Here is a 27,994-nt window from a genome sequence, read left to right as displayed (position 1 = left end):
TTGCTTCATCTCACTCCAAGGTGCCATTCAATGTTAGCAAGGAGAGGCTATCAGCAGTAGTGAAAGAGGCATAAACGTCTCATTACGTGGCAACAAATCAGTATAGAAACTGCATCATTTAACAGCTCCCAGCCTCACCCTTCACCCATTGTTCTGTCGAAAGAATTTGCTGCCTAAACACACCGAGCCAGCAGAAACTGAGGTGTAAGGGGAATATTTCAATGCCTTAGGTAACAGTGCTCCCTCCCATCTTCAGATTCCAAAGCAAATCTGAAAGAGAGTGATCATCATTTGCCTATATGTAAATTGAGAAAGCCATACATCATGCAGTCCTGTGCATTTATTTAAAAATAAAAATAAATTTAAAAAGTCGGATTGGGAAGTTAATTTAATAAAAAGTTAGGAGGAAAACACCTGGGTGCAAACAAGATATCAACAGCCAGAATCTCTCAGCCACTGCCAAGATGCTTTAGGAGGAGACAACACCTTTAAGGGGGGAAAATGAATATTACAAATTATGTATAAGTGCTTTTAGCTGAAGATTTCCACAAATACATTTCTAAAAGCACTGGGTGCACAACACTTTCCACAATCATATCATTGATAACCTATCCTCCACAGAAACTTCCCAATGAATGGAGTCCCAAGAACTATCCAACTAAATCAATTGGCTTGATTTTTGTAGAATAATGGTCATTCTTCAAAGAGGGATTAGGCCAAGAACACGCAGAACTATTAATTAAAATACTATTAATTCTCATGCCACTATCCATGTGAAAGCGCACAGAAATGAATTTAAAACAGCGTATTTAAATGTGTTTAGGAACATTACCTGTGGTTCATGCAAAGAACATTTGAGGAGACAGTCCTTACAAAACATAACCCAGTTGTTGAGTGATGGCTTTTATACTTTCCTCACTCCAAACCACTCCACAGACTTTATTTCCCCAAATATCTTCCATAATCTCTGGCAGACAGTTGGTGTAATTGCTCTCCCGCTGTTACTACCCCTGACAAATCACAGGGGGTGGGTGTCAGGATAAAGAGAGAGCACTCTGTTCCGCAAGCACATAACTGAAAACATTCCATGCACTCAGCCAGCAAATGACTGCAAAAAATATATGTAAGATAACTACAGACACAGTTATCACTCTGAATTATCCTCTACCCCTTATTCAAGATATGCAAATATTTTATGAAATGTCAAGTTCGTGGGAGTTTTTTTTAAATACCATGTTTGATCTTCTAAAACCTGTTAAAGGTAGCAATGTCTAATGATGTATCAATATATACACCAGCACCTTCCTTCTGAGGTACATCTTTAGAAGCTCAGAAGAGAGGAATATAAGGGTTTTATCACAGGGAAGGGGGGGAAGCACCTCTGAAGCAAAGAGGACGTAAGGACAGAGGCTGCGGCACTCGGCTCTGTTTTCCCAGGCAAACACCGACCTCTACGGGCAACACGGAATGGTGCAAAATAAAGGACTGAAGAAAGGCCAAGTGTTCAAGGAAAAAAAAAAAGGAGAATCAAAAAGCTTGGTTAACCTGTCTGGAAGACAAAGTCATTGTACTGAAGTAGGATATGGATGAGGATTGTCCCTCTGGATGCAGCCATGTAAGCAGTTACACCCCTCCCCAAACGCTTTCAGCATTTCTGCGTTGACCCTCGCTGGAACAAATTTTGGTTGCAAACAGACTCGAAGTACAAAGCACGCCTAAAACCAAGGGATTGACTCCCTAAAGGAACCTTCCAGTGCCTGAGCCCCTCTGGGTCACCTCAGGAGTTCCTGAGCCGCCGAGGGAAGGCAGACACCTTCTCTGCACACCAACGTTTGAGCCTAGCCTTGCCGCGGCTGTGCAGGCCCGGCGTCGCTCGGGGCACACAGGACGGACAGCCAGGATGAAGGAGCAGAGCTCCCGCTCCAGAGGATGGCCACTTGGGAATATGGCTTCTCCTCATGCCTCTTCAAAGGCAGGAAGGTCACTGCCAGCAGGAAGGGAGCCGTCGTCCCAGGTGGTGGAGGCTGGGCCGCAGCAGGAGGAGACCCAGCACACCAACGGTGGTACAAAGTGCAGAAATACAGAAGGGCAGTGGATGGGTGGGCAGCGGGAAGGTGGGACCGGCCTCTCCCTGAGAGCAGGAGGCTGCTGGGACCTGTTCAGCAGAAAAGCAACTAAATGGGCCACAGTTTTAAGCCTTGTTTTGCCTCAGACCTGCAACAGGACGCTGCAGCTCTGTGACAAATTGGGTGTGGGAAACGCATTGCTCTTCTTCCTGTTCTGCATTTTAATCTTCCTTAATTTAATGACAAGGATGCAAACAAATGGAGTTTTCCTAATTGGTTTAGGATCGGTTTCCACGTCAAGATTTAATCCATCATTTTGCAACAAAGGGGCTTTTTGAGCCAGTGATGAACAACTGTAATTTTGCAGATATTCTTGCAAGTGCAAATTCTTCATCATTAGATATAAAACTATTACAAAATAACACCAGTAATCAATTTTTTAGACAGATCTTTTGACTGAAATTGTGGCATGTACAGTGCAACCGCCAGCAATGAGAATGTCATCTAAATTAAAAACATTAAGGGCATGTTTTAACCTAAAGTTGTAGAAGTGATATCTCACCAGAAGCAAGGAGGAAAGAAAAATAAATCATCATCATCCTTTAAAAAAAAAAAAAAAAAAAAAAAAAAAAAAAAAAAAAAAAAAAAAAAAGAGAGAGAGAGAGGGAGAGAGAAACAGAACAGGAAAATCCTAAAAATTTAATAAAGCTTACCAGTTGAAGAAGACAAAATAGTTTCAAAATGTCATTTTTAGGCCTGACAAAGCTTTTTTGGACATGCTAATTTAAAAGATTTCCTCCACAGGCACACTGGAAGTTTTAAATGTTTTTTTTTACGTTCCTGCAACTTGCAGCATGGAGAACATAGAGGGTAGTGCAGTTAAATCATATCCAGGCCTTGTACCAAAATAAGAGACCATCTCAGAGTCTGAAACTGAAAAAATAGACAAAACAGAAAAAAGTAGAAGGTTCAACATTTAGAAACAATGATATTCAATATCCTGCTCAAATACAAAGCAGTCTCCAATGGAATGCCATCTTAATTCCTCCAAGAACTGGAAGTTGACAAGTTTATATTTAGGAATTCCCTGCCTAGCCCCTTTCCCCTGTCTGTGTCCTCCTGTGGGGCTCTGGAAAAGCTCCACCAGCCACTTCACTGCTGAACTGAATTCTGCCTACACAATCCTGTGATTTTATATGTTTTCACAGGGAATGAAATGTCTTGGCTTGCCCTTTGGAAGCCAGCTAAGTGAGCTTCTCAATTTAATGGGATCTTCCATTAAAAAATAACAATCTTATAAAAGACATTTAGACAGTCCGTGAGGAAGTGAAAGGAATGAAGAACCTGGAATCTCTGACAGCTCATTCATGTCAGATAGGAAATAATTCAGGGCAGGTTTAGCAAATAGAGACACAGAGTCCTGAAATCCCAGAGTGGATTGGGTTGGAAGGGACCTTAAAGCTCATCTCATTCCAACTCCCTGCCTTGGACAGGGACACCTTCCACTAGGCCAAACACGGAACAAAAACAGGCAAACAAGCAAAAATCAACTGTATATACAATTCCGCACAAACGCTGGAAGTTAGGGATAAAACATCACTGAACTGGAATGTCTCATTTTAAAAGAAACTGTTGTCATTTTAGCTTCCTCAGAATTATGTTTTTGGGTTTTTTTAAACTGGGGCCCCAGTACAAGCCCCTGCTCAAGCAGGACCAGCTAGACCAGGCTACTCAGGACTCGCCAGTTGGGCTTGAGAGACTCCAAGGACAGAGGCTCCCTAATTCATCCTTTCCCACCTTCTTGGTAAAAAACCTTTTCTTCGGTTCACAGGAATTCTGTATGTTTCGGTCTGTGCCCACTGTCTCTTGTCCTGTCCCTGGGCACCATTGCCAAGTGCCTCTCTTTTCCTCACACCCACTCTCTGGATATCCACAGACAGGGATGAGATCCCCCTGAGCCCTCTGCTCTCCAAGAGGAGCACACTCAGATCTTTCAGTCTCTCCTCATACAACAGATGCCCCAATCCCTCGATCATCCCTGTGGCCATCCTTGGACTTGCTCCAGTGAGTCCAGCCCACACCAGTTCTGTTCTGGGGACCCCCTGACTGGACACAGCTGTGCCTCTCCAGGGCCCAGACGAGGACAGTGGCCCTGACTGACACGGGCCAGCCCTCTCGGCCCTCCTGATGGGCACCCCATCTCCTGAAAACATCCAATCGAAAAAACGTCTCCTAACCTGATCCTCCCCCACTGGGAAAAGGAGGGGCTTGCTTAGTGCCAGCCTTTCTGACATCAGGAAGATGATGCTTAACGAAGGCTGGTCTTTCATTGTTATCAGGAACAAAATCTTGGATAACCTAAGCCACAAGCCAGCGACCCCTCCAGAGACACAATTCCAAAAGCTCTGGGTACCCTGCAACTCTTGCTCAATATTCACATGGGGCAATAACCCTCGAGATGACACCTTTCATTGTTATCAGGAGAGCTTTCATTGTTATCAGGAACAAAAGCTTGGATAACCTAAGCCACAAGCCAGCGACCCCTCCAGAGACACAATTCCAAAAGCTCTGGGTACCCTGCAACCCTTGCTCAATATTCACATGGGGCAATAACCCTCGAGATTGCACCTTATTCTTCATATAAGTTTTTTTAATTGGTTCAAGTTTGCTGGTTTTTAGACGGGGATGATAGGCTATAGGGAATGTCTTTAAACTAAAAGATGAGAGATTTAGATTAAATGTTAGGGAGAATTTTTTCCCTGTGAGGGTGATGAGGTCTTGGCACATGGTGCTCAGAGAAGCTGTGGCTGCCCCTGGATCCCTGGAAGTACCCAAGGATGGGGCTTGGAGCAACTTGGGCTAGTGGAAGGTGTCCCTGGCCATGGCAGGGGATAGCACTGCATGGGCTGTAAGGTCCCTTCCAACCCAAACTATTCTGGGATTCTGTGATATTCTTGATTGCAGAGCATCCAACTACATGTCACAGCCACAGACACAGGTAGAGAAATGCAAGTCCTCCTTTTAAAACTGCTTAGAATTTAATGTTCCTTAATGCTACATGGACATTTACAGTCTTCCATAGAACAAAATTCTCCCTCACCCTTTTTTCATTTGTGCTCTGTCAGTGCTTAATGAGTAACTGGGTATGACTGGGTGATTTATTTAAATATTAGCATAATTTCTGTAAATACTTTTATCCTTTTTACGAAATAGAGTCCCATCACAGCTCAGAAATACTGAAAAGGCCATTAGGGTTGTAAGGGCAGCTCTCCTGCACCCAGTAATGGGGTTCTTACACCATTCCTGTAATCCATCAGTACATCTCCAGCATTTGGAGAGCTACTGGCTCTGCAGTAGCTAGGTGCCATCTGTGATGGCTCTTGGGGCACAGTTGTTTTTCTCCCTGCCCAATTATATTTATGCACCAAATCCTTTAAACCTCTCTCCAGTCTGCAGCTTCATTGGCTCAAACTAATGAACAGAATTTTCTAATTCCTTCCTGATAATCCTATTACCTGTCCAAAGCTATTTCTGCAAGGGTCATCATTCCAGAGGGTTGTAAATCTGGGGCCAGGTCTCACTGTGGTCAGTTGTAATCCAGCTCCTCTCCTGGAAGCTCCAAGGACATTGTTCAGCACCTGGGAACAGCAGAGCTGAGGGACTGAGCCTCTCAGGTACCGTGATTTGTATGTTGAAACCTTGCCTTTCAGTTTGGTTTCAGTAGGGGAAAAAATAGTGTTTTGAAGATGTATTAGTGGTGTATGAAAAGCTCTAATAAAGAAATGTAACTGGTGGGGTCTCTCAGAAGAGCCTCACATTTGGCAGCATGGGTGAAATGGGGCTGGTGACGTAACAACTACTGCCAGGCTCTCAGCTGTGAGTTTGCCAGGCTGCTTTCATTAAGCTGAGAACAGCGAGCTGCCAGAGCTGTCAGTATTTGTGTTTTAAATGAATTCATGGGCAGTGAGTGGTGCTTCACTCCAGCTGGGGTCATCTGGGGGAAATGGAAATATATTAGAAATCAGACCCTGGATCTGCTGACGGTGTGTGCCCAGACTGCTGAAAGTGACACCCGTGTCTAATTTAACAGGGCTTTTATATTCCTTGCATGGAATCCTGTCTCTCTTTATTTGATTTTGGCATTGACTTAATTAAAAAATGGGATTTCTACTTTTTTGTAACCTGCCTTTGAATATTTACCTGTATATAAGGATCTGCAAGAGAATATAAAGGCACCATTCCTTCTGCCTCTGCTGGGATGGAGTTGTGTGCTGTGGGGAAGGGTGAATGAAGGAATCAAATTTCTCCAGAAAATGTTCATGTCTGGGTCCATTTTGGAGCTTCCAAGGAACTCTAAAGGCTAACTTTAGAGTGAATCTTTCTTATCCAGGTATCTAATCTCAACTTGGTTTTGCAAGAATTGTTTTCTTGCAAAAGAATGTTTTGGTAAGCACAAATATTGGTGTGAAAGAGTAATAATCCAACTGTACCACAGACGAGACAATTCCCTCTGTAGCTGCTGTGACAGCACTAGTTTCAGGCAGGGGACAGGTATGTAATTAAATGCATAAATGATGTGTTACATAAAAAGATGGAGAAAAATCCCAATTTTTTGGCCCTGAGAGATTGCTCTGGACAGCTGGGATCCCCAGAAGATGGGCATGTTTTTAATAGGACAGGTCTGAATGGTCAAGAAACCTTGGGGCAAAATTACACCTTGGATTCTTGCTCCCACCCCCTTACACAAACAGTATCACCTGCACAATCAATGGCTTTACAGGTTTCCTGAAAGTAGTTGATATCTTTTTCACAGGAGGGAATAATTTCAACTTAACCCATTCTTCTGCAACTGATCTGTACCAAATTGCTAGAATTATATGGAAGTGCTTCACTCTGTTTCAGAACGGGATTTTAAGCTGATCTTTGTAATAAATATTAAAGTGTAACCCTAGCAATTATAATTACAGTGCAGCTAAAAGATAGGAAAATGCATTAGAGGATGACAGATAATCACCGAATACAACTTGAGAGCCAAGTAACATAGTCAAAAACAATTACTATACACCAGGATGTTCAACTGCCAGTTTCCAGTGATAAGGGGAATCCCCCTCTAGCAGAAGTGGGTCTCAAAGCCATCACAGGGCTCCCATATTCCTCATATGCAAAGTTCAAAACTCTACAGGTATTTCACACCTTCAAAATACTCATGGTGTCATCTGGTCATACCCTCAGCTCAACTGCAAAGGTTTTTCCTGGGTGGATCACAGCACCAGAGGGCATTTCCTGCCCCCTTCCAGCCCTCTGAAGCAAAAACCCGAGCCTGACCAATGTAATCAGTGAAGAAATAATTCTGCATAGGTATTGCTCTGGATTCCAGGATTAGGCAGCTCAGTGGGGTAACTACCTGCAGCTCTGTGAGGCTGTGACTATCACTCTGCATCAGCTCTGCAACTTCAGAAGAATCTTAAATGTAGAACTGCAAGAACTTAGGAAAAACTCACATTATCCTTAGCTTCCCACCCCATCTTTTAGACCTGTTGTGTTCTTTCACACAGCCAGTGATCTGACACCAGACTAACAACCCCACAGGTCACCTGTGGACAGAAAACCCTCCAGAGACTGTACTGCACACTTAGTCAGGCATTGGTGAGCAGGGAGAGGAAAGAAAATAAGCTTGCCTCTGAGATCTGGTATCTGTAAGGTGGCCAAAGGACAAGGGGAACTCATCTGGAGACCCTGGTAACCAGCTTTCAGCACTATCCCATCTTAAACTCTGTAAGAGGCTCACTCTAGGGCACATGGCCCAGCACAGTGAGACTGAATTACACCCTTAATTCTGAATTGCTTGAATGAGCACAGTCTTCAGCCTCAGTCCAATTACAGAGAAACCTCTCATGGATTTAAATGTAAGATGTAACATGCTATAAACCAACATATTATTGTATTGAGCAGAATGCATCCCACAGCTCCTTCCTCTAATGCTCAGTGCCTACAGAACTCCAGGCAAAGCTGTAGAGCATCTCCATGGTCAGCATCCCAGTCCAGAGAAATTCCTAGTCTGCTGTTTACTGGAATGAGGATATCAAAGGGCTATGAGTAGAAGAAAACAAAGTGAAAGTGAGGACTGGGGTCTACCCCAACACCAGGTATGAGCAGAGTTGGCCAAAATTATGGGATCTACGCTTTCTGAGTGAAAGAAAAAAACCAAACCAAACTAAAAACCCCACCCCTTCCAACCTCAAGTGAAAGCTTGGTGAATTCATGTCACTTCATGTAATAATTCTTAAGTTAAAATGAAACATTTCCATTTTTCATTGGTATTTTTGTTATGGACAGGCATAAATATGAAGGCAACAACATGCAGAGAAATAATAATGAGCCTGAAAAATAGTTCAATATATTTTCCTGCCAAAACAAGGAACTCTTTTTTGATGACCCAGAACCCTTTCCAATCTATCAGCCAGAGATCAGACTAATAAGAAAAATACAGGAAACTGCAGTGAGCAAACACCATCTAGTTTTTCTTGCTGCATTCTATCAGGGGAAGTGACTCCTGCAGACAGAGCTGATCTTCCACAAAAGCAATCTCTTTGTTTTCAAAATATTAGAGAATGCATTCAAATGGCATCTGGAAATTACATTTGTTTCTGTTTGCATATTCTTGCCCTTTTAGCAGTGTAAATCACTCATAATGTGACATAATTCAAATATTCTTGAATTATTCCACTTGTGCAATACTTTACAGAGTTGCTTTGCATGGAATTAAAGACCTCACCGTAATTTGAAATGAAAACATGTTATAATAAAGGCTTGGCATTCTGGCACAAAGTACCAAATAAAACAACTGGGGTGCTGATTCCTGTCTTTCCAAATTGCCAGAATCCCATGAAAACAGCTTCCTCCAGCAGAACCCAAGGATAACCATTCATTCCTGTTCCTCCTGGGAGCAGGAATGCTGTCCAGGCTTAAAGCAGTAACAGCAGAGCAATCCCATAAGGAAGGCCTTAAAGCAAATGGAGGGTGTTTTAAAGGAAGTTACGAGATAAATCCTTGGATCTCACCTCTCTGCAAGCACACAATGATGAACCACCTTCCCTGGCAACTCTAATTTAAATCCAGGTCCATGGTCACTGTTGGCCACCGGTTCAGTGGTGGGTCCTGTGAACATTCAATGTCACACACAGCTGGTCATGGGGAGGCCTCAATTCTGTCCTGAGATCCCAGGAAGCAGCACCTGCCCACTGCTCACCTTTGCCCCCTTCCACACGGGATGCACCCAGGTTTATTTTGTGACACTCCACATTTGGTCACAGGCAGGAGACACACTTGGAAATACGGCCTAGCCAGAAATAGCTAGGCTAAGCCTTAAGCCAAACAGGATGAAGTAAGTGCTTAGAAAGAGTTAGGAGAAGTCAGCCCTTGCCAGAGGAGGAAACAAGCCAGACATGGCTGGTCTGAGATCTAAATATAGTGCCTTCAGACCCTAGGGGCTTCCTCAGCACCCACACTACAGCCACCTGCAGCCCTTCGCTTCCAGGGACCATCTCTGCCAAGGAGAGCAAATTTCGGTCCCCATTGTCCACGCCTGCATCCTCTCAATGTGAGTCAAGTTCTGTAGCTCATCCAAAAAGGGTTTCAGGCCACTGAACCAAGTGTGTCAGCAGTGTCAGTAACCCACAGCCTGTGGCAAACCTCACACCAGAATGTGTTTATCCACATCTGCCTTAGGGGACCAGTGGAAGCTGTCCTTGCCCAAGCCAGGGGGCCAGAACAAGATGACCTTCAACATCCCTTCCAACCCAAGGCATTCTATGATTCCATGACTTAATTAATTTTAGAAAGTGGCTGTTTATTTAAAACAGAGTAACAATCATTTTAGGACTTTAAAATTTGATTATACCATTCTGTTCACTATGAATACTGATGCATCACCCAAGACTCTCCTACAATATTTAAAGTAAAGGGATTAATATAGATTAATATAAATTTGCTGCCATCTGGTGCTGTTAAATAGTTAAATGAATTGTGATTTGATTTTTTTTCTAAGAGACCTTGTTGGAACACATCAATAAATGAAGCTCTAGCAAACTGATTCATATTTGAGCTGTTCCATTGGGACAGCTAATGCTGCAACAGTCATTTAGCAAGTAAATCCAAATTTCTGACGTCATGGCAATCTAAAATAGCATGTTTTTGCTTTGTTGTATGGCTCTCTGGGTTTGTATCTGAGTCTGATTCTCCCAAAGGGAGAGGGATTTCTCTCACTTGCATTCAATTCTTATTCTTTAGCACTGGAGAATCTACAAACAGAGCCCCATTTATTGCTGAAGCCACAGCAAAAAAACTTTTTGGTGCCAAAATCATTAGAAAACAAATCCTAGGAAAAAAAAAATCAGATCTCATTACTCCTAATGCTCATGGAATTCCACTCCTTTCCCAAGCACAGCACACTGCTAGGGCTGCACCTCCATCCACTTCCCACATTTGCCACAGCCTTCACAGCTGGAATCAGGCTTGGGCTTAACCAAACATCACACCCTGCTCCATGAAAAAATGCGCAGAGAGGAGAAAACCCACCACCAGAACACCTGCAGTGTCTCTTGTCCTGACTCCTCCTAATCCCACGGCCACCTGCTGCAAGCAGAAGGGGTCAGGACCTGGCTTATTTTATCACATCAGCCCCAGGGCAGGAGAGCCAGGGCTGCTCTGGGCTGCTGCAGAAGGTAACTACATCCAGGAACATCGAGTTAGGCGCCTGTGTTGAGCATATTTTCCATTCACCCTCAAGGTTGTCACAGGAACCCATGGAACTGGGGCACTTTGCCCTCACCTAGAGCTGCAGTGTCAGTGATGCTGTTATTCCTCAGGCTGGCAGGAGCGCGTTCCCAGCACGTGAGCCGTCGGAATGCTGCCCCTGGGCTCGGCTCCAAATCCCATCCCTGCAAGGGGCAAATTGGCATTGGAGTGCTGCTGTGCACACATGAAGTGGATGAAATGAATCAGAGGGGTTTACAGCAAGGTCTTTTCTGACCAGATCATTTTGTGTCCTTTATTTTCCCTTTTCCTTCTTTTCCTTTGCAACAAGATCCTAGTCTCTCCTCTTGCTTGTTACAACGTGCTTTGTTACTGATGCTCTTGCACTCAGTGAATGTCAGAAGCCTCCAAGAACACTGTCAGATGGCTTCCCAGGAGGTGATACAACTATAGCTTGAGCACGGGGAAGGCTAAAATATTTGGAATTAATTTTTGGACAGAGCCATGCCAGTCCCTTTGAAGAAGTCTTAGAAACAACCAAGTATGCACAGTGAAACTGGCCCAGCATTTGTGCTCCAGTTTCTACATAAATAAAAGCAAGTCCCTGGGAAAGGATTTGCTCTGCTGTTTATCTGAGCTGTGTTTTGGAGCAGGAGAGGGAACACGTGTGTTTTAAGCCATCAGCCTGTGCTTCAAATCATGACATTTATTTACACGATCGGAGAAACTCATGTACATGCCTCAGCTGCTGCAAAACTGCAACTCAAATTTACCTCACTTGGGTCTCAAAAGGAAGCGCAGTAATTCTAATTTTGTGCAATTTTACAAGCCACATGTAAAGATATTTACAAATGAGCTGACGAAAGCTCATCATGTATAATCTCAAGTCAATCACAGGATCCAAAGGAAAACGTAGCCTCTAGAATGACATGAATGGTCTGAAAGCTCTCTGTAGGAAAGGGATAAACTTTTCTGTGAGGGTGACTGAGCCCTGAAACAGGCTGCCCAGAGAGGCTGTGCTGTCTCCTCTTCTGGAGATAATCAAACACACATGGCTAAGATCCATCTGCTCTGGCGGGGGTTGGACTGGATGATCTCCTGGTCCCTTCTAACCCCAACCAGGATGTGACTCTGGGCTACAGGGAAATTACAGACCTGATGCAAACCCTCCAGGGCTTTCAATGGCCACAAATCCTGTCTGCTTTGGCTTTCATCTTCTGATTAATAAAGGTAGTAAGAGGAATACCTTCCTATCATCACTGACTTCATGCAGTCATAATTGTCACAGGGATGTCAGGATCATTCAGTGGAGACAATGTTATTTCTGGTATTGCAAGCAAAAGAGCAGCTAGTTGGAGCAGGCCCTGGGTACCCATCATTTAATCAATTACACGGTAACTCCATTTTTGTTCAAGTAAATGATCAAGTGGAAAAAAAAAAAAAAAAAAAAAAAAAAAAAAAAAAAAAAAAAAAGAAGCCCAAACCAGAACAAAACCCAGCTGACCACAGCTTAACAGTTCAATAGAGGAAATATTTTCTTCTCTTTTGGATATAATGAACCCAACTCCAGAGTGGAAGCATCCTCCTGACAGCATATCCACTTCCTTTGACAAAGACAGAGAGACCACTTTTACCTCTGGATCTTCCCATTTAAGAGAAATGAGGAAATTAATCTGTCAGATCTTCTAAGATGCATAGATGCACTCAGGACACTTTAGCAGAAGAATAAAAAAGGGAATGGAGGAAGAGGAAGCACCTGGCAGTCACAAGTAGCACTACTGCTTGGCTCTGCCAGTCCTACAGGAAGAGTTCCAAGGCAGCAGGCTGGAAAACACAAGAAGTTCTTGAGAGCACAAGCTGAATCACAGAGTTTAGATCTCCAAGATCATTTAATCCAATAATTTACCCAACTCTGCCAAGACCAAAACATGTCCCCAGGTGCCGCCCCCAGGGCAGCCACTGTTGAATCCCTGCAGGGATGGGGACTGCACCACTGCCTGACCACCCAAGGTCACCTGTCCCTTTCCCTACCATAGCAAGGAGTTGCTCTGCTGTGACTTACTTTACCCAAATCAGCACCACAAGATGTGTAAACCTAATTCAACTGCCACAAAGTCAATAAATATCCCTGGTCAAGGGTATTTGCCCAGCACCCAAAGCAGTAGATGTTTCACTCTTCTCCCATCACACAGTTACTTTCTCTGGAAAGGGGAGGCCCAGCTGTAAAGAAAGGCACTAATTCAGCGAGAGAGGCTCAGACTGACAAGATAATCTAAATTTTTAATGATGGGAAAGTAGCAAACGAGATCCTCACACATCTCAGAGGATGGATGCTAATGCTTAGAGAAAGCCAGGAATAAAAAAAAATACATCAATATGAAAGCTGTTGTGAAGAATTTCATTTTTTTTAATTGCTTAACTCTCAAGTTTGAGATAATGACTGGTTAGAGGAAGCCTGCTGGCTAAGTCAAGTCTGCTTTTCCCAAATGATGGTAACAAAGTGTAGATATGAAAAAAGCAAAAGCAAATATTCCTACTGATTTATAGTTACAAATACACATTTGAAAAGAACATCAACCAGCTAAGGAGAAAAAAAAAAGCCAGGAAAAAAACCCCCACCAGAAATAAATGTTATAATTCCAAAACTATTCTTTAACTGTTTATTGTGGGCAATTTTTTGCATGTCCAGAGCCTTAGGAGGCATTCTTGGTCAAACCCATTCCAAAAGAGACAGGGATGCTCTTCCAACTTCACAAGTGGTGATTCCTCTCAGCCCTGCCCCATAGGCATCTTTTAGTTTTTGATGGAAAGGAGTAGTAAGAGTTGCTCAAAGTCCTCACAGGATAACTACTTCTAGACCCTTAATTAATCTCACAACAAACTCAAGTTTCTTCCCTTTTCCATAAAACACCAGCCATCAACCTCTCCAAGTGCCTGTCTCCAGTCACTGCCAGGGTTACAGCTCTGACACAAGAGATTTCTGACAAATTTCAGGGATTATACACATTGCAAACATCTGTTCAGCTTGGCAAAAAAATATGCACAATCTCTCCGCTGGTCTTCTGCCATCCATCGTGATTTTGCTAAATACAGCAATAAACTCCAACCTAGGCTCTGAGGGATGCGTCAACATTACCAAACATGAATGTGGAGCTCAGAAGGAAACACACACTTAAATACTGACTGAAAACTCTGCCCAGACTCCCAGAGCACTGTGGTGAGCTGTCCAATCCATCTGACAAATCAGTCCAGGCATTGAGGTTAAACATGGATTGAGGTTCGTGCCCTTAAATAATCTGCATTTGAAAACGTTGGCCATTCCCTCTCGCTTCAAATAGACATTTTCTCTGTATCCAGCCACCCTCCCCTTCCACCCTGCTTCATACAGCCAAGTTTGTTTAAAAAGAATATAAATTAATAATAGGTTTCCTGGCAGAAAAATCCTGGTTTAAAATATCTGCATTTTACCTTTCCAGAAAAAACTGTGGTACTCTGATAGAAGTGAATCATAGAACCACAGAATCATAGAATGACTTGGGATGGAAAGGACCTTAAAGCCCACCTCATTCCACCCCCTGCCATGGCCAGGGACACCTTCCAGAAGCCCTTCCAGGCTGCTCCAAGGACTGTTCAACTCTGCTTTGGACACTTCCAGGGTTCCAGGGGCGGCCACAGCTTCTCTGGGCACCCTGTGCCAGGGCCTCACCACTCTCCCAGGGAAGATTTCCTCCCCAGTATCTAATCTAAAGCTACTCTCTGGCAATTTGAAGCCATTCCTTCTTGTCTTGTCACTGATTGCTGTGAAGGCATTGAACTAATTTCCTGTTTCAGAATGATATCCAGAAATAAATGCGCAATCCAGAAAAGATGAATAATTTCTGGTGCATAATTATAGGTCAAATTTTGAAAGACTAAAATAATGAGGAAGAGAAAGGGATATTTATTTAATCCTATGAACTTGCAGCCCAACACAACGTTGAAGACAGGGGTAGTCACATAAGGCATTTCCTAATTGGCAAAGCCTTAAGGATAAATGAAACATTAGATTCATCTATTTAAAATGTTTCAACCTCACAAATAAAGAAGAGAATAACTCTGCTAAAGCGGATAGAGGGAATAATCCAATCCCATAACCCTCTCATCAGTCCCAGTGACGCGCAGCAGAGCTGGCAGCTCTCTGCATCAGCCCAGCCTGCTTTATGTTTTATTCCCATCATATGACCTCTTCTCTAGCAAATCAAGTCCTGGCCCGGTGTTTTGAAATTATGTTTTTTCCCAGCCACAGCGACCTGATCACGCCACAATACACCACTTTTTTTCCTTGAGGTAAGCCCAGGATGTTTCCATTTTGCCACACACACAGTCAGCCTGTCTTTGCACCTCGGGATGACACAGGCAGTCAAAGCGGGTTGGCTCTTAAGCCTCTCTTTAGCCACTTTCCTGTAAGGGATCTGATTGTCCATGATGCAAGCGGAGCTGCAGGTGCTCCGTGTTTGTCGCTCCCTGTTGCGGGGCCCAGGAACAGATCATGGAAAGTGCTGTGGTGCTGTGAGCAAAGGGCTGAAACTCCAACCTCGGCACTGGAGCTTGATCACATAATGCTGCTAATGCCTCCTGTGGAGCTCAGCACACCCATGACCAAGGATCCTTGGAAACCTGTCCCTGATGCAGGCAGAGGACACTGGCCTTCCCAAGGGTACATGAAGACCAGAGGACTCGCCCCATTCCACTGCCCAGGCAGCGGGAATAATGCCTTCTCCAGTTCCAAGTTTTTTTACCCAATTCCCCCAAATTTCAGGAAACTGAACATTTAAATCCATGGCTGCTCTTTCTCTTGTCTTGCTTGCTTCAGAAGCTGCCCATGTGCCAGGTATGACTGTGGCTATTACTTGCCATTTGAGAGAGAGGACAGGAGCAATCAGGGAGGGAATTCTGCAGCTGGGAACCAGGGAAAAGGGACACAGAAGCAAGATTCAAATTAGCCCTTGGGAGAGGGAAGTGCTGCTCGAGTTCAAACACCCTTCCCAAGAGCCAATGGAACACTCTGAGCACATCCCAGCTGAGCGCCCACCCACACGGAGCCCGACACAGAGACGTGCAACCACATCTCACTGCCAAATACCCTTGAGTTTCCAGTCTCCCCCTCAAGGGTCCCCAAAATGTCCCACTGACCACTGGGGACCCACAGCCCGCTGCTGATCTGCATTCCTAAACCCAGACACAAACAGCATTTTCAGCAGGATTTGCACAGATGGAAAGCAGCAGATTTGTGCCTAGAACATGTTTATATTTTAAGAAAAATATTACTCATGTTTACTTACTGGACTAGCAGCAAAAACTCTTATATTGGAAAGCAAGGGGTTTTTTATTATTATTTATTTATTTAGGCTTTTTTCCTTTGCAGAATGCATCTTGCCTTTTACAGTTTGTTTGGGAATATTTTTCTTTTAATTTCCTTCTCTTCTGTTACCATAACTCACAACTACAAGACACTATTTTTGTATTTACAGCTGCAATCTTTTACAAGGATTAAATAAGGCTTCATTACAAGTATACAGCTACAGTGCTTTCTTCCTGAGCTACCTCAGAAGAAATGAGCAAGAGGAAATAGTAAAATTGTAATTTTGGGTAAACAGAGACATCTCTGCGAAGGCCAAAGACATAAAATTATGCCCCATCCCTCGAAATGTCCAAGGCCATGTTGGACGGGGCTTGGACCAACCTGGGATACTGGAAGGTGTCCCTGCCAATGGCAATATAATATATATATTATATATAATGATACAGTAACAGGAATTCTCCTTCTGGTCTACAACAGGTCCAAAGCTCATAGAAATTAAATGGCAGCATCAGGCCTATTGGGTTTTTTCTTGCCAAAGAAGTTTTTTTTTGACACAAAAATCTTCTCAATTTTTTCACTCAGAAAACCTAACAGAAAGAGAGGAAAGTAAAGAACTTGTAGAATGATCAGTCATATGTATTAAAATACATACGTAAAGCCACCATATGCATGACAAAACAGGGCCTAGTGCACTGATGACCCACAGACCTGATAAGCAGAAGTTGTTACACCCATACAAACTTTTCAGGAGCCACCTTCAGTTATCAAAACCAATGAGAAAAGCTAATGAAAATACAAAAGATTTTCCAAATTAGCAGTTTTCCCCTCCCCAGAGACTGCTGCTCATCTGGAGTATCAGAATGGTACAAAGAGGAAGCTTGGGATCAGTACCAATGGCAGTTGAAGGTCTGGAAGGTCTGTGGATGCTTCCTTAGAACTAGGAGACATAACTAACTCCAGTGATGACATTAATCACCATGTCACCATCACTGCACACCTTCCAGCTGTGTGACACAACACCCTCAGAGGACTCTGTGCTCTTACCCTGAGCACCAGTCATGTATTGGGATTGAGAGACTGCTCAATTACATGATTAAAAAAAAAAAAAAAAAATTAAAAAAAATCATCTGTAAAGCAGTAAGGAATCTGTAAAAGGAGGTTGGGATAGCCAGGGATGGTCACTCTCCAGGACACAAGGCCATTCCTGCTGAATCCAATCATCCCCATGCAGTGAATCGCTGCCTCTGAGTCCTGGGCCTAACAATGCTCTCAGGCCAACTCAGGATGATGACCTTAGTCAGGTGACCTTAAAGGAATTCCTAAAAGACAACACTATCAGCCAACAATTATGACCCACTTGCACTCACATAAGCCTCTCCATGGGGTTGCTGCTCTTGCAAGAGCTGCTGTGTGATGCAGAGGAGGGTTCCAGCCATCCCCATGCCAGGCACACCAGGTCCCAGCACACCTGTAAAGGCAAGCAGGTGGCCCCTTTTCATCTGAGACACTCGTAATGGGCCATCCTGACTGACTGTGACACTCTCTGCTGCACTGACTCAGCCTTACACATTGGACATTTCCTCACAGAGGCACTTGCATAACAACAACCTCCACAGCTGACAGCGCCCACGCTTACCCATTTATTGGGAAGCTCATTTTTAACTTTGGAAAATGCTGCTTGCCTGACACATAAAAGAACACCTCCTCACCATCCCCCCCCCAAAACAAAAAAACAACCAGCCACACAACAGCTCCACCTCAACCTTTGACGAAGATGTGGGAGAGTTCCCTGCCCAGGTGATTTCCTGACTTGGCCTGCACACGACACGCAAGAGCTTCTGCTGCACTTTCCTTAAGGAGAGCCAGTTGAGCCTGGAACACACTCCCACGGACCACTCTGTCCATGTGCCTTGTCCTCAGCTGTCTGGTTGGGAAACACCTGGCGTGGCCAGCCCCATTCTCCCAGGGCCGAGATAAGAATGACGAAGATTTACAGCCCCACTGAGCTGAAATGGGAACATTCTGTATGCCTGGGTCCCAGCTCCCAGTCAAAGGGACAGGATTAAGCTTTAGGAGCTTCCACTCCCAGTCCATGGTCAGCCTCCCAGCCTGTGCACGGTCAGGGTTGTTGCCTTGTGCCATGCTGCAGAAGAATGGTGAAACACAGCCTTAACGCTGTTATGATTCATCTAATCTTCACAGATTTATGGGGCACAATAGATCAGTAACATAAATTTTACAGAGACTTTTCATTTGTTAAGCAATCCGTTCCCACCTCTGGGAAGAGAGATGTTTCACCAAAAGCACAGTCAAATTTTCTGGTTTGAGCATGCAACTGAGTGCTTGAGTTTCATACCCTTGTGCTTTTCAGCTCAAAGCTCTGAAACAGCAAAGCACACAGAGAATCAAACCCTCCTGTTCCCCCCAGAACAAAGAAAATCCACAGCAGCTGCAGCAGCCAGAAGAGCTTACTGCAGATGTCCATGTAAACCAAGAGAATCACTTAAGGGTTTGACCCAGCATATATATCTGCTCATCCTTGACATGGCAAAGATTCTTAATTTCACCTAGTGAGAGGAGATTAGCTTCAGATTTCTATTTCAGAACTGAGGGAATAGCAAGTGATCCGGTAATCTGGATCTACGCAGTCACAACAACCTATCTATAGAGCAACCTAGAGAATTTATACTAATGAAGCTTAATTCATTACCTGCTTTTCTTCCAAACTTGCTTGCAATGTATCCCACAAGTTTGATTAATTGTTATGGGTACATTCATGGAAAAACTTACTTGCACACTTGCTAATCAGCTTTAGTCCCAATACATACAAGAATCAGATACCTTGTGTCCTGCTCAGCTTTTGTTCCACATTATCCCTTGATGGTGCTATGGAAAAAGGAAGGCACATATATCACTATTTGTCACTCCAGTACAACACCCCAGCAGCCTTTAAATAAGGCAGTCATGGCATGAGAACATCTTTGCTACTGTGAAGTCAAACAAAGCTTAATTTAGCACCTGTACAGCTGAAACTAGTCTAGACTTAATGGGAACACTCAAATCACCTGCCTTAAGACTTCTTGCTGCTCTGTAGTGCTCTGGCACCACCAATCTGGGATCATGTCCGCAGTGGGAAATAATATGTGGTTCCCCATCAAAAGCTTCACTGTAAGAGACGAAAAAGGTGTTGGTGAATGACAGTGCCCTGAGAGTGTCATCTGGCTCTTTGGGTTGTCTGGTTTATGGAAAGGGTGGAACAAGAAAGTGATTTTGATTTATAACCGCCATCAGTTTGCTGTTTCGCAACAAACATGGCCCAACCAGCTCCAGGACGTTCAGAGGTCTCTTGCCCAACAGGTTCTAATATTTGGCTCCATTTTCTGTATGTGAAAGCAGCAATTTGGGCAACCCTCAAAAATAAATACTTACAGCAGTTGGAAAATTAATAGGGTCCCAGTTGCAAGAGGGATTAAAAAAAAAAAAGTAAGAAAATACTCAGTACACATTTCCACTGCAGGAAGTTTTACACCCACTACTTCCCATGACCATGTCCCTGATATTCTCCAGTGACTGGGAAAGAACAGCACAATGAAGGAACCCCTACCTGAGAATCTGGCCCGACACATTTTTAAGGAGACTGACATATATCCCAATTGCTTTCTGTGGGTCAATGACAAGCTCCATAATTACCGTGTGTATTTGCATCTTCACTGATACTCACCAGCTACAGGAAATTACGCACTGTGCTGTACCTGCTGCAAGCTTATCTCTTTTGCTATGCTGTTATTAACTGTTCTCCCTTTGGGACTTGCAGCATCTCCTACTCCAGCCACTGAAATGGAAGAAAATGCCAACACCAGCTTGGAAGAAGACTTTGAAGGACAGGCAACACACACAGGCAAGGAATCTTATTTAGGTTTTTTTCCAAAAATAAGTTAAACTGTCCGTGTTCACTGGGGAAGCCCAGAATTCCAGTTGTTCCAGTGGCCAAACCTCTTACACAAAAACACAGGTTCCAAAGACTATGAGAAGATATTTTCGGGCAAGTGACAGCTCCCCTGGAGGGCAGGTAACACTAAATGTTGTGCTGCTCCTCCCCAAACCTGAAGCAAAGGGAAAATGCAGGGGACACTTGATAAAGCCACCAAGCATGGCTCCTGTTGGTTTATTGCCTCACTCCTTGTGGTTTATTGCTTCACTTTGCTCTCCAGAGGAGGAAAGAAGACAACAAAAGAGCCATGAAGCCCACACTCCCACATTAGAATTAGGTGATAATGTTTCACTAGAGAGGCAAAATTATTTTTTCCTTCTTCCAGAAGGAAGACTTGGTGCTAAAAATGCCCCTTGTGTCAAACACAGCACAGCATTTAGAAGCTTTAAAAGAGGCCTCACTCAAAACCATCATTCTTTTTAATCCAGTGCTCAATCACCAGGATTTTTATAAGAACTGACATTGTGTTCAGCTCCACAGCTCCTCCACCCCACTGCTAGGTAACAGGATGCCAATCATTCCCTCCCTCTGCTCCAAGGGCTTCTTTTCCTTGGAGCTATAATGAATGCAGTTCTTGTAATAACTCTGGAGTTCTTTCCCAACCAGCCTTGCTGCTGTGGGCCAAGATTTTGATATATACACAGGTTGGATGGGGCTCTGAGCAACAGATCTCAAGGTGGAAGGTGTCCCTGCCCATGGCAGAGGAATGAGATGAGCTTTAAGGTCCCTTCCAACCCAAACCATTCTATGAAAAATACATATATATATACATACACACATACACACACCACATCTCACTTTCATCATATCTTCCTTGCGAAAATGAAAGCTGCTTATCCAGCCTTTTCTAAATTTTCCTTAGGAAACTTCACCTCTGAAAACACCGGAATGTTGTTTTTGCTTTATAATATAAGATGCAGATTAAATGTTTTCATTTTGAAAAACAGCACTTCAATTTTGATTTTTTTCCCCCATTTCAAAACAAGCAGTTTAATCAAGCACCTCCAAACACCAAGATCTGCATTACAATCAGAATTATCATTTGCCTTATGGGTTACTCTTCCAGTGCAACAGGTATTGTTTGGGGTTTTTAAACAATCTCAAATGTCCTGCATTCTTAGTTTTACTCTAAGTCCTTACACACATTTAATGGTTAAATTTTATTCAATATTTAAATTAATATTTAAATACCCTGGTTATAAAGAAATCAAATATTTTTCTACAAAACACCACCTTTGGCCAGCATGGTAGTTTCATTATGTTTGAACATCCTCATCCATGATAACTGCTCATTGTAGTTCACCAAAATTCTTCCAAAGCATACTGATGGGAACCAGATCACCAAAGTGATCCAGGCAGGAAAAACTCTCTCTCTTTCTTTTTGGGACACATTGGTCCAAAAGCTCTGGTTCTCAGCACTCCTGGATAGTTCTTTGGAAGGAGGAAGGACAGATAATCTGAGGCACAGAAGGACAAACCAGCAAAGAATATAAACTTCTCAGGAAACCTTTTGTGGCAGCCACTTTCTCACCCAACATCATCTCTCCTTTAGGGCCCAAAGGTGTGATCAATGACTGGAGGAAGTTCAAATTAGAGAGTGAAGATGCAGACTCCTTACCCCTGAGTAAGAAAGAAATGCTCAGACAAATGTCTTCACCACACAGATCTTTCAGCAGAGATGATAAAGACACCAGAGAGAGATTCTGCCGTATGGTAAGAGAAGCAAAAGGAATTTACTTTGGCTCTATATAAAACATGCCTGTTACAAGGTAGAAAATCTTGGATTTTCCACTCAATTTCTGTGTAACTTAGCTCAACTCTCACAATGCAGACAGAACACATGTGCAAAACGATGGAACTGGGGAGGGGGCTGGAGCACCAGGAGTGGCTGAGGGAGCCAGGGAGGCTCAGCCTGGAGAAAAGGAGGCTCAGGAGGGACCTTCTGGCTCTGCACAACTCCCTGACAGGAGGGGTCAGCCAGGGGTTGGGCTCTGCTCCCAGGGAACAGGGACAGGATGAGAGAAAATGGCCACAAGTTTTTTCGGGGAGGCTTAGATTGGATGTCAGGAAAATTTCTTCCCCATAAGGGTGGTCAAACATTGGAAGGGGCTGCCCAGGCATGGATGGCATCACTATTCCCAAAAGAATCAAAAAAAATAGGAACGTGGTACTCAGTGACACAGGTTAGAACTGGATTTGGGAGTGCTGTGTTAATGGTTGGACTTGAGGCTCTTAGAGGGCTTTTCCAACCTTAATTAGTGGCTCTGTGATTCTCTTTATCCAGTCCTTTCTCAAGCAAAGGGTGACTTCAGTAAAACAAGCAGTGTATTTCTCATCTATCACAGCACAGCTTGACCTTTCTTCCTCCCTTCCCTGGCACAGTGCTCTATCCTTGGTTAATATAATGGAAAAATTTTAGCAGGTTTAAAAACCTATTAGTCACGATAGAGCTCTAAGCCTGAACATCACTCATGACCATTTACTAAATCTGAAACATGGGGGAACCAAACCCTCAATAAGACAGGAATGAAACATGCCCCTCAACTGACAAAATTTCCACCAACTCTGAGAGATCCATAAATTTTTGCCAAATGTGGCCACTGCCTTCTGTACCATCATGTTGGCAGGAAAGTGTTGAGACAGGATCTCCTTCACCTGTCTCTCAAGACCTCCTGAAGTCCCTGTAGGGAGTGATGGCTCTTCTGGCTCAGCTTTTGGTGCTCTCCAGACAACAGGTGGGTGTCTCCATTGCAGTTCTAGGGGGTTCCCAGTCACTGACCTCACTCTCTGGATATCCACAGATGAGCATGCAGGAGTATGAGTTGATTCACGCCACGCAGGAGGACGAAAGCTGCCTACAGCAGTACCGCAAGCGCTGCATGCAGGACATGCACCAGCGGCTCAGCTTCGGGCCCAAGTTCGGCTTCCTGTGCGAGCTGCAGAACGGGGAACAGTTCCTGGAGGCCGTGGAGAAGGAGCACAAAACCACCACGGTCATTGTGCACATTTACGAGGACGGCGTCAAGGGCTGCGAGGCCCTCAACAGCAGCCTGACCTGCCTGGCGGCTGAGTACCCCACCGTCAAGTTCTGCAAGATCAAGGCCTCCAGCACGGGCGCCGGGGATCGCTTCTCCAGCGAGGTGCTCCCCTCCCTGCTAGTCTACAAGGCCGGGGAGCTCCTGAGTAATTTCATTAGTGTTTCTGAACAGTTCAATGAGGAGTTTTTTGCTGTGGATGTGGAAGCTTTCCTAAATGAGTATGGGCTGCTACCTGAGAGGGAGCTTCCAGCACTGGGAAATGGCACGGATGAGCCAGATGTTGAATAATTAGAGCCAGAGACGTCACTGCTTCCCTTTCCTCTTCACTCAACTGTAAATCAATGTCAGTAACACCCATCCCACTTAGAGAAGGCTGTCTTACTTGTAACAAATAAAGATATAAAAATTGTTTAACTGTTAGCATATGAATTCTACTTACAACACATACAACTGGTAGTCCTGTACATACTTCTATGCCAGCCACAATAGGAAGAACAGCAATGATATTTAAGAAATGGAGGAAAAACAAAATTTGAGGGCCCATACCTGTCTCCACAAAGCTCAAGTCCTTCATCTCAGTGGGGACAGGACTGGTCCATGCCTCTGTGTACACAAAAAGCCATCTCCATGTTCTGGAGTTACAGCAAGTCCTGGCTTCTGGTTCACTTTTTCCAACTTTGGCAGGAACAAGCAATTTTAAGGGCAGACAAATAGCCCAAAGCCCTTGCATTCCTAAACGGCTCAAGTATCTAGGTCGTTATTTTATTCCACATTTAATACTCAATACTGATGCAAAGAAAGAAGCTAGCTCAGTGCACCTGTAAGTTTTTCACCCAAACAGCTGACACAGACACAGCATCAGCTGATCAGTTCATCAGTGCTCCCTATGCTGAGCATCAGCATTTAAAATGCCTGTGAGTTTCTGGAAAAGTATGTTATGCTTATGTAATAACTCTGAATAAAACTTATCAGCTCTCAAAACCTGCCATTGGAAGTGTGAAATATATCGGTAGTACATAACCTTACCCTTAAAAACTTGTGAAGTATAAGTACTCACTAGATATTCACTAAACTCAAAAGTTTTAAGTTTTGTTAAAGGACAGCTGCTGAGAACTACAATTTAACAATCTGACTGAGAGGAAGACACGGGGTAAACTCACTATAAACATTCCTCTCTCTGATACAAAACAACAAAGCATTAGAAACGCTTCAGTGACTTCTGCACACTGGCAAAGGTAAAGGCTGGATTTGATTGGGGATGGAAGTATCTCTATCCTACTAAAGATCTTAACAGCATAGATTAGCTGATATTTGAGATTATCAAAATGTTAAAGACCATTTCTCTTTTGTTTGTTCTTTTTTAGAAACTATCAAAATGCTACTGAATTTCTACTTTAAACTTTGTTTTGCCATGGATAACTGTTTTAAGAGGGTTCCAGAAACCTCATGTCAGGTACACTAAGCAGTACAAATGAAGTTCCGTATCAGCTGTCATACTATCTTCTCTAACCTGTAAAACAATTCATGACTTTATTACACCAAGAATTCAAACAACATGTTCTCAAAACGTCGTGATTTCCATGTTGTAAATTGCTGAGTGGGGGATTGTCCCAAGTCGTTCTGATGGAACTCTAGGAGGAATAAAGCTTTTCCCTTGGAGCAGTCCTCTCTCCCCTTCCTGAAGCATGAAGTTGACCCCTCAGGTAAAGTCACTTTCATTCTAATGTTTCATTTGTCTCTTCAGAATATTTGCAAATCTACCATTTGCAGATGCACCCAACAGCATGAAAATCCAATGATCTTATAGCAGTTTAGGTAGAAAAGATTATCTTTTGTCCATCACAAAAGTAACCAGAGTAGCAGGACAAGACTTCTCTTGCATTTTAATGATGCATTTTGAAGAAGAGACATGGAAAATTTCTATCCTCTACACACAAAAAAAATCTCCATGTAAATTGTGAGAACTTAGCTTCCATGAGAACTTTCCCTCTTTATCCAACTTGGTTTAAAAGCTATTAGGCTCTACATCAGCAGCCTCATCACATAAGCTTCATTTTTTTGAGAATAAGGCTGAGAGCACAATACCCCAACAATAACACGACAGAAGCTGCACCTACAGCTACTGTAAGAAATAAGTTGACAGTCCAATTTAAGAGACAGATTAAATGTGCTTAAGCAGGATTTTCTTCAACCTGTAATTTAAAAAACAGAAACCAAAGAGCAAACACATGTGGCAGCAAGCCTCAACAGAAGTTCATGATTAATGAAGTGGCATATAAAACTCTGATCACAGCAGCTATCAGTTTCCACAAGAGAAAAAACGCAACCTTAAAAACAAAAAGCAAGATTTGACTCAAACATTTATTACTGTATGAAGGTTTTTGAGCAGCAAACAGTAAATGCTTCAATAAGCACATGGGAACAGCCTTCCTGCTACCCTGAGCTGTGGCTAGTCTTCCTTTTGACCCAAAGTCACAGAGACCCTGAGTCCCCACATATTCTGATGGAGCAGAAGGGGGAACAAATCATCACTGGTGTCACTGCTGCTCAGACTGAGAGCAAAGCCTCTGGTAGATGCCAGTGTCCTGCTGTCAGCTGTGACAGTTATTTTTCCTTCCAGCAGCCTGGATAGGCAGGGCTGTGTTTTGGATTCAGTACAGAATCATTTTGATAACACACTGATGCTTCAGTTGTCACTGAGCAGAGTCAACAGAGCCCCAAGTCAAGGACTCTGCAATGTCCCAGGCTCTGCCAGCGAGGAGTTGCACCAGAAGCTGGGATGGAGCGTGGCCAGGACAGCTGATCCCCTGGGCAGAGGGATATTCCACACCACGGGATGTCACGCCCCGTGTGAGAACTGGGGCACTTGGCCAAGGTGCCGATGGCTGCTGAGGGATGAGCTGGGCATCAGTGGGTGGGTGCTGAGGGACTGCACTGGGGTCACTCATCTGTCCAGATTGTACTCCCCTCTCTTTTTTTGTTATCTCCCTTTTCATTATTGTTATTATTACTATTATTAGATTGTACTTTATATCAATTATTAAACTGTTCTTATTGCAATGCAATGTTTCATCTTTGTTCCAACCCTCCTGCCCCTCGTCCCAGGGAAGTGAACAAGCCCTGTGTGGTCCTTAGTTGCCAGCTAGAGTCAAACTATCACAACCTACCACACCAAATGCTGCTCTCAGATGTGAGGAATTTTAAACCTCAGTGACCAAAACCACTGAGGCTTTTTAATCTGCATGATAAAACCCCATGGCACAAAAAAATAATGATTCTGTAAAACTATTTCATATAATAAATTTTAGAACTATACCTAGAAGAACCTGATTTTCAGATGTGGAAGTCCAAACCATTCCTCTGGACTCTTACATATTAAAGTAAATATATATTTGCAGTCATGGACATGGAGTTTTCTCAGACTGAAAGCTTTGGAAGTATTATACAGGTAGGAAAAGGATAAACCTACAATGAAACCTGAGCTAGAGTTATGCAGTCAGGAAATAGATATTTAAAAGGTTGTTTTCCTTTTCTCTTACACATACATTTTAATTAATCTTAAAGCCCTCATTTTCTTACGCTATCAATAGTACAAAACGGTACAAGAAAGGATGGGTAATGAAATCCCCTCTTGGTTAGTCCTGTAATTCTTAGACAAGTGAGAACCTGCTTTCTTCTACATCCACTGTTTCCTCAAGGCAGGATGACTGGAAGGCTCAATCTGTAGATACAAGTCAAATTACTCATTTTTATTTTGACAGGACTGATTAATTTGTTATTGCACAGATGGTACTTTAACTATCTCCTATATTATACCTGAAATCTCCACTGGAGCAACTTCTTTCTTTGCCTTCTTCCAAGCCCAAATTGGAAAATTAGATCCTTGATACCTAGTTAGTTCTAAACTGAAGGATTAATTTGACCATCACCACAAAGAAAAGGATCATTTACTAAGCACTGAGTAAGCTTGCAGAGAGGAAGAAAAAAGAGGAAGAGTTCTTTGCAAGGGGATCTCTGGTATAATACATCCCAACAAGGTCTATTTTTGGCACCACAAGTACTAAACAAGAACAACTATAGGAAGAGTGTTTCAGGACCATTTTCTTCTCTGGTGTCAGAGATGCTGTACTTCACTTCTGTGGCTGTTCTGTGTTACAGGCAACTAAAGAATAATAATTTTGTATTTTACCTCCAAAAGCACACCCTATTCTACTTTAAAAAAAAAAAAATACAAAAGATAGTGCCTTTCTTCTAATTACACCCTTGTTCTTCCTTCTAACAGAGACTGTAGCAGAGCAATTTTTAAACCACCCAGATTCTGAAGCATGTTACAAAATTACTCCCATTTTCTGGATAACCCTCAGCCTCCCCTGGATGCCATCCTACCTCCTGATTCCTGCCTATTGATCCCACTCACTGGCAGAGAATAAAAAGCAATTATAAAACCCACAGCAGCTGAACCCAGTGCCTCCATTACAACACTCACCATCTTCCTCCAGGAGGCCCCACTTGAGCAATGCTGAGCACAGAAGGTCAACACTGTCTTTCAAAATATACTTACAAGACTAAAAGCAGCTCTTTTTTCCAAGCATGTAAAAACAGAATACACAGCTGAGGCAATAGTAGTCAAGACACCTTTCTCAGAGTTGCCTTTAATAAATATAGCCCAGTACATACTTGATTATGCTTTAGAATCAAAGGGTTTATTTTTTTTCCCACTGCCTTCAAACAAACAAACAAAACAAAAAAAAAAAAAACAAAAACAAAACAAACAAAAACAACCAAACAAACAAAAAAAACAAAC

At 43.2% G+C, this 27,994-nt stretch overlaps 1 protein-coding gene across 1 annotated transcript; it reads left to right on the top strand.

The window, feature by feature from the left end:
• Positions 1-19,983: 19,983 nt before the first annotated feature.
• Positions 19,984-23,478, top strand: PDC (phosducin). Its single transcript, XM_040073195.1, has 3 exons — positions 19,984-20,059; positions 21,705-21,865; positions 22,954-23,478. Exons 1-3 carry the CDS (start codon positions 19,999-20,001, stop codon positions 23,476-23,478), a joined length of 747 nt encoding a protein of 248 aa, XP_039929129.1. The 5' UTR covers positions 19,984-19,998.
• The last annotated feature ends 4,516 nt before the right edge of the window (positions 23,479-27,994 follow it).

Source organism: Hirundo rustica, chromosome 9 (genome assembly GCF_015227805.2).
Source record: "Hirundo rustica isolate bHirRus1 chromosome 9, bHirRus1.pri.v3, whole genome shotgun sequence".
Lineage (NCBI taxonomy): Eukaryota > Metazoa > Chordata > Aves > Passeriformes > Hirundinidae > Hirundo > Hirundo rustica.
This window is presented reverse-complemented; position numbering and strand designations above follow the sequence as displayed.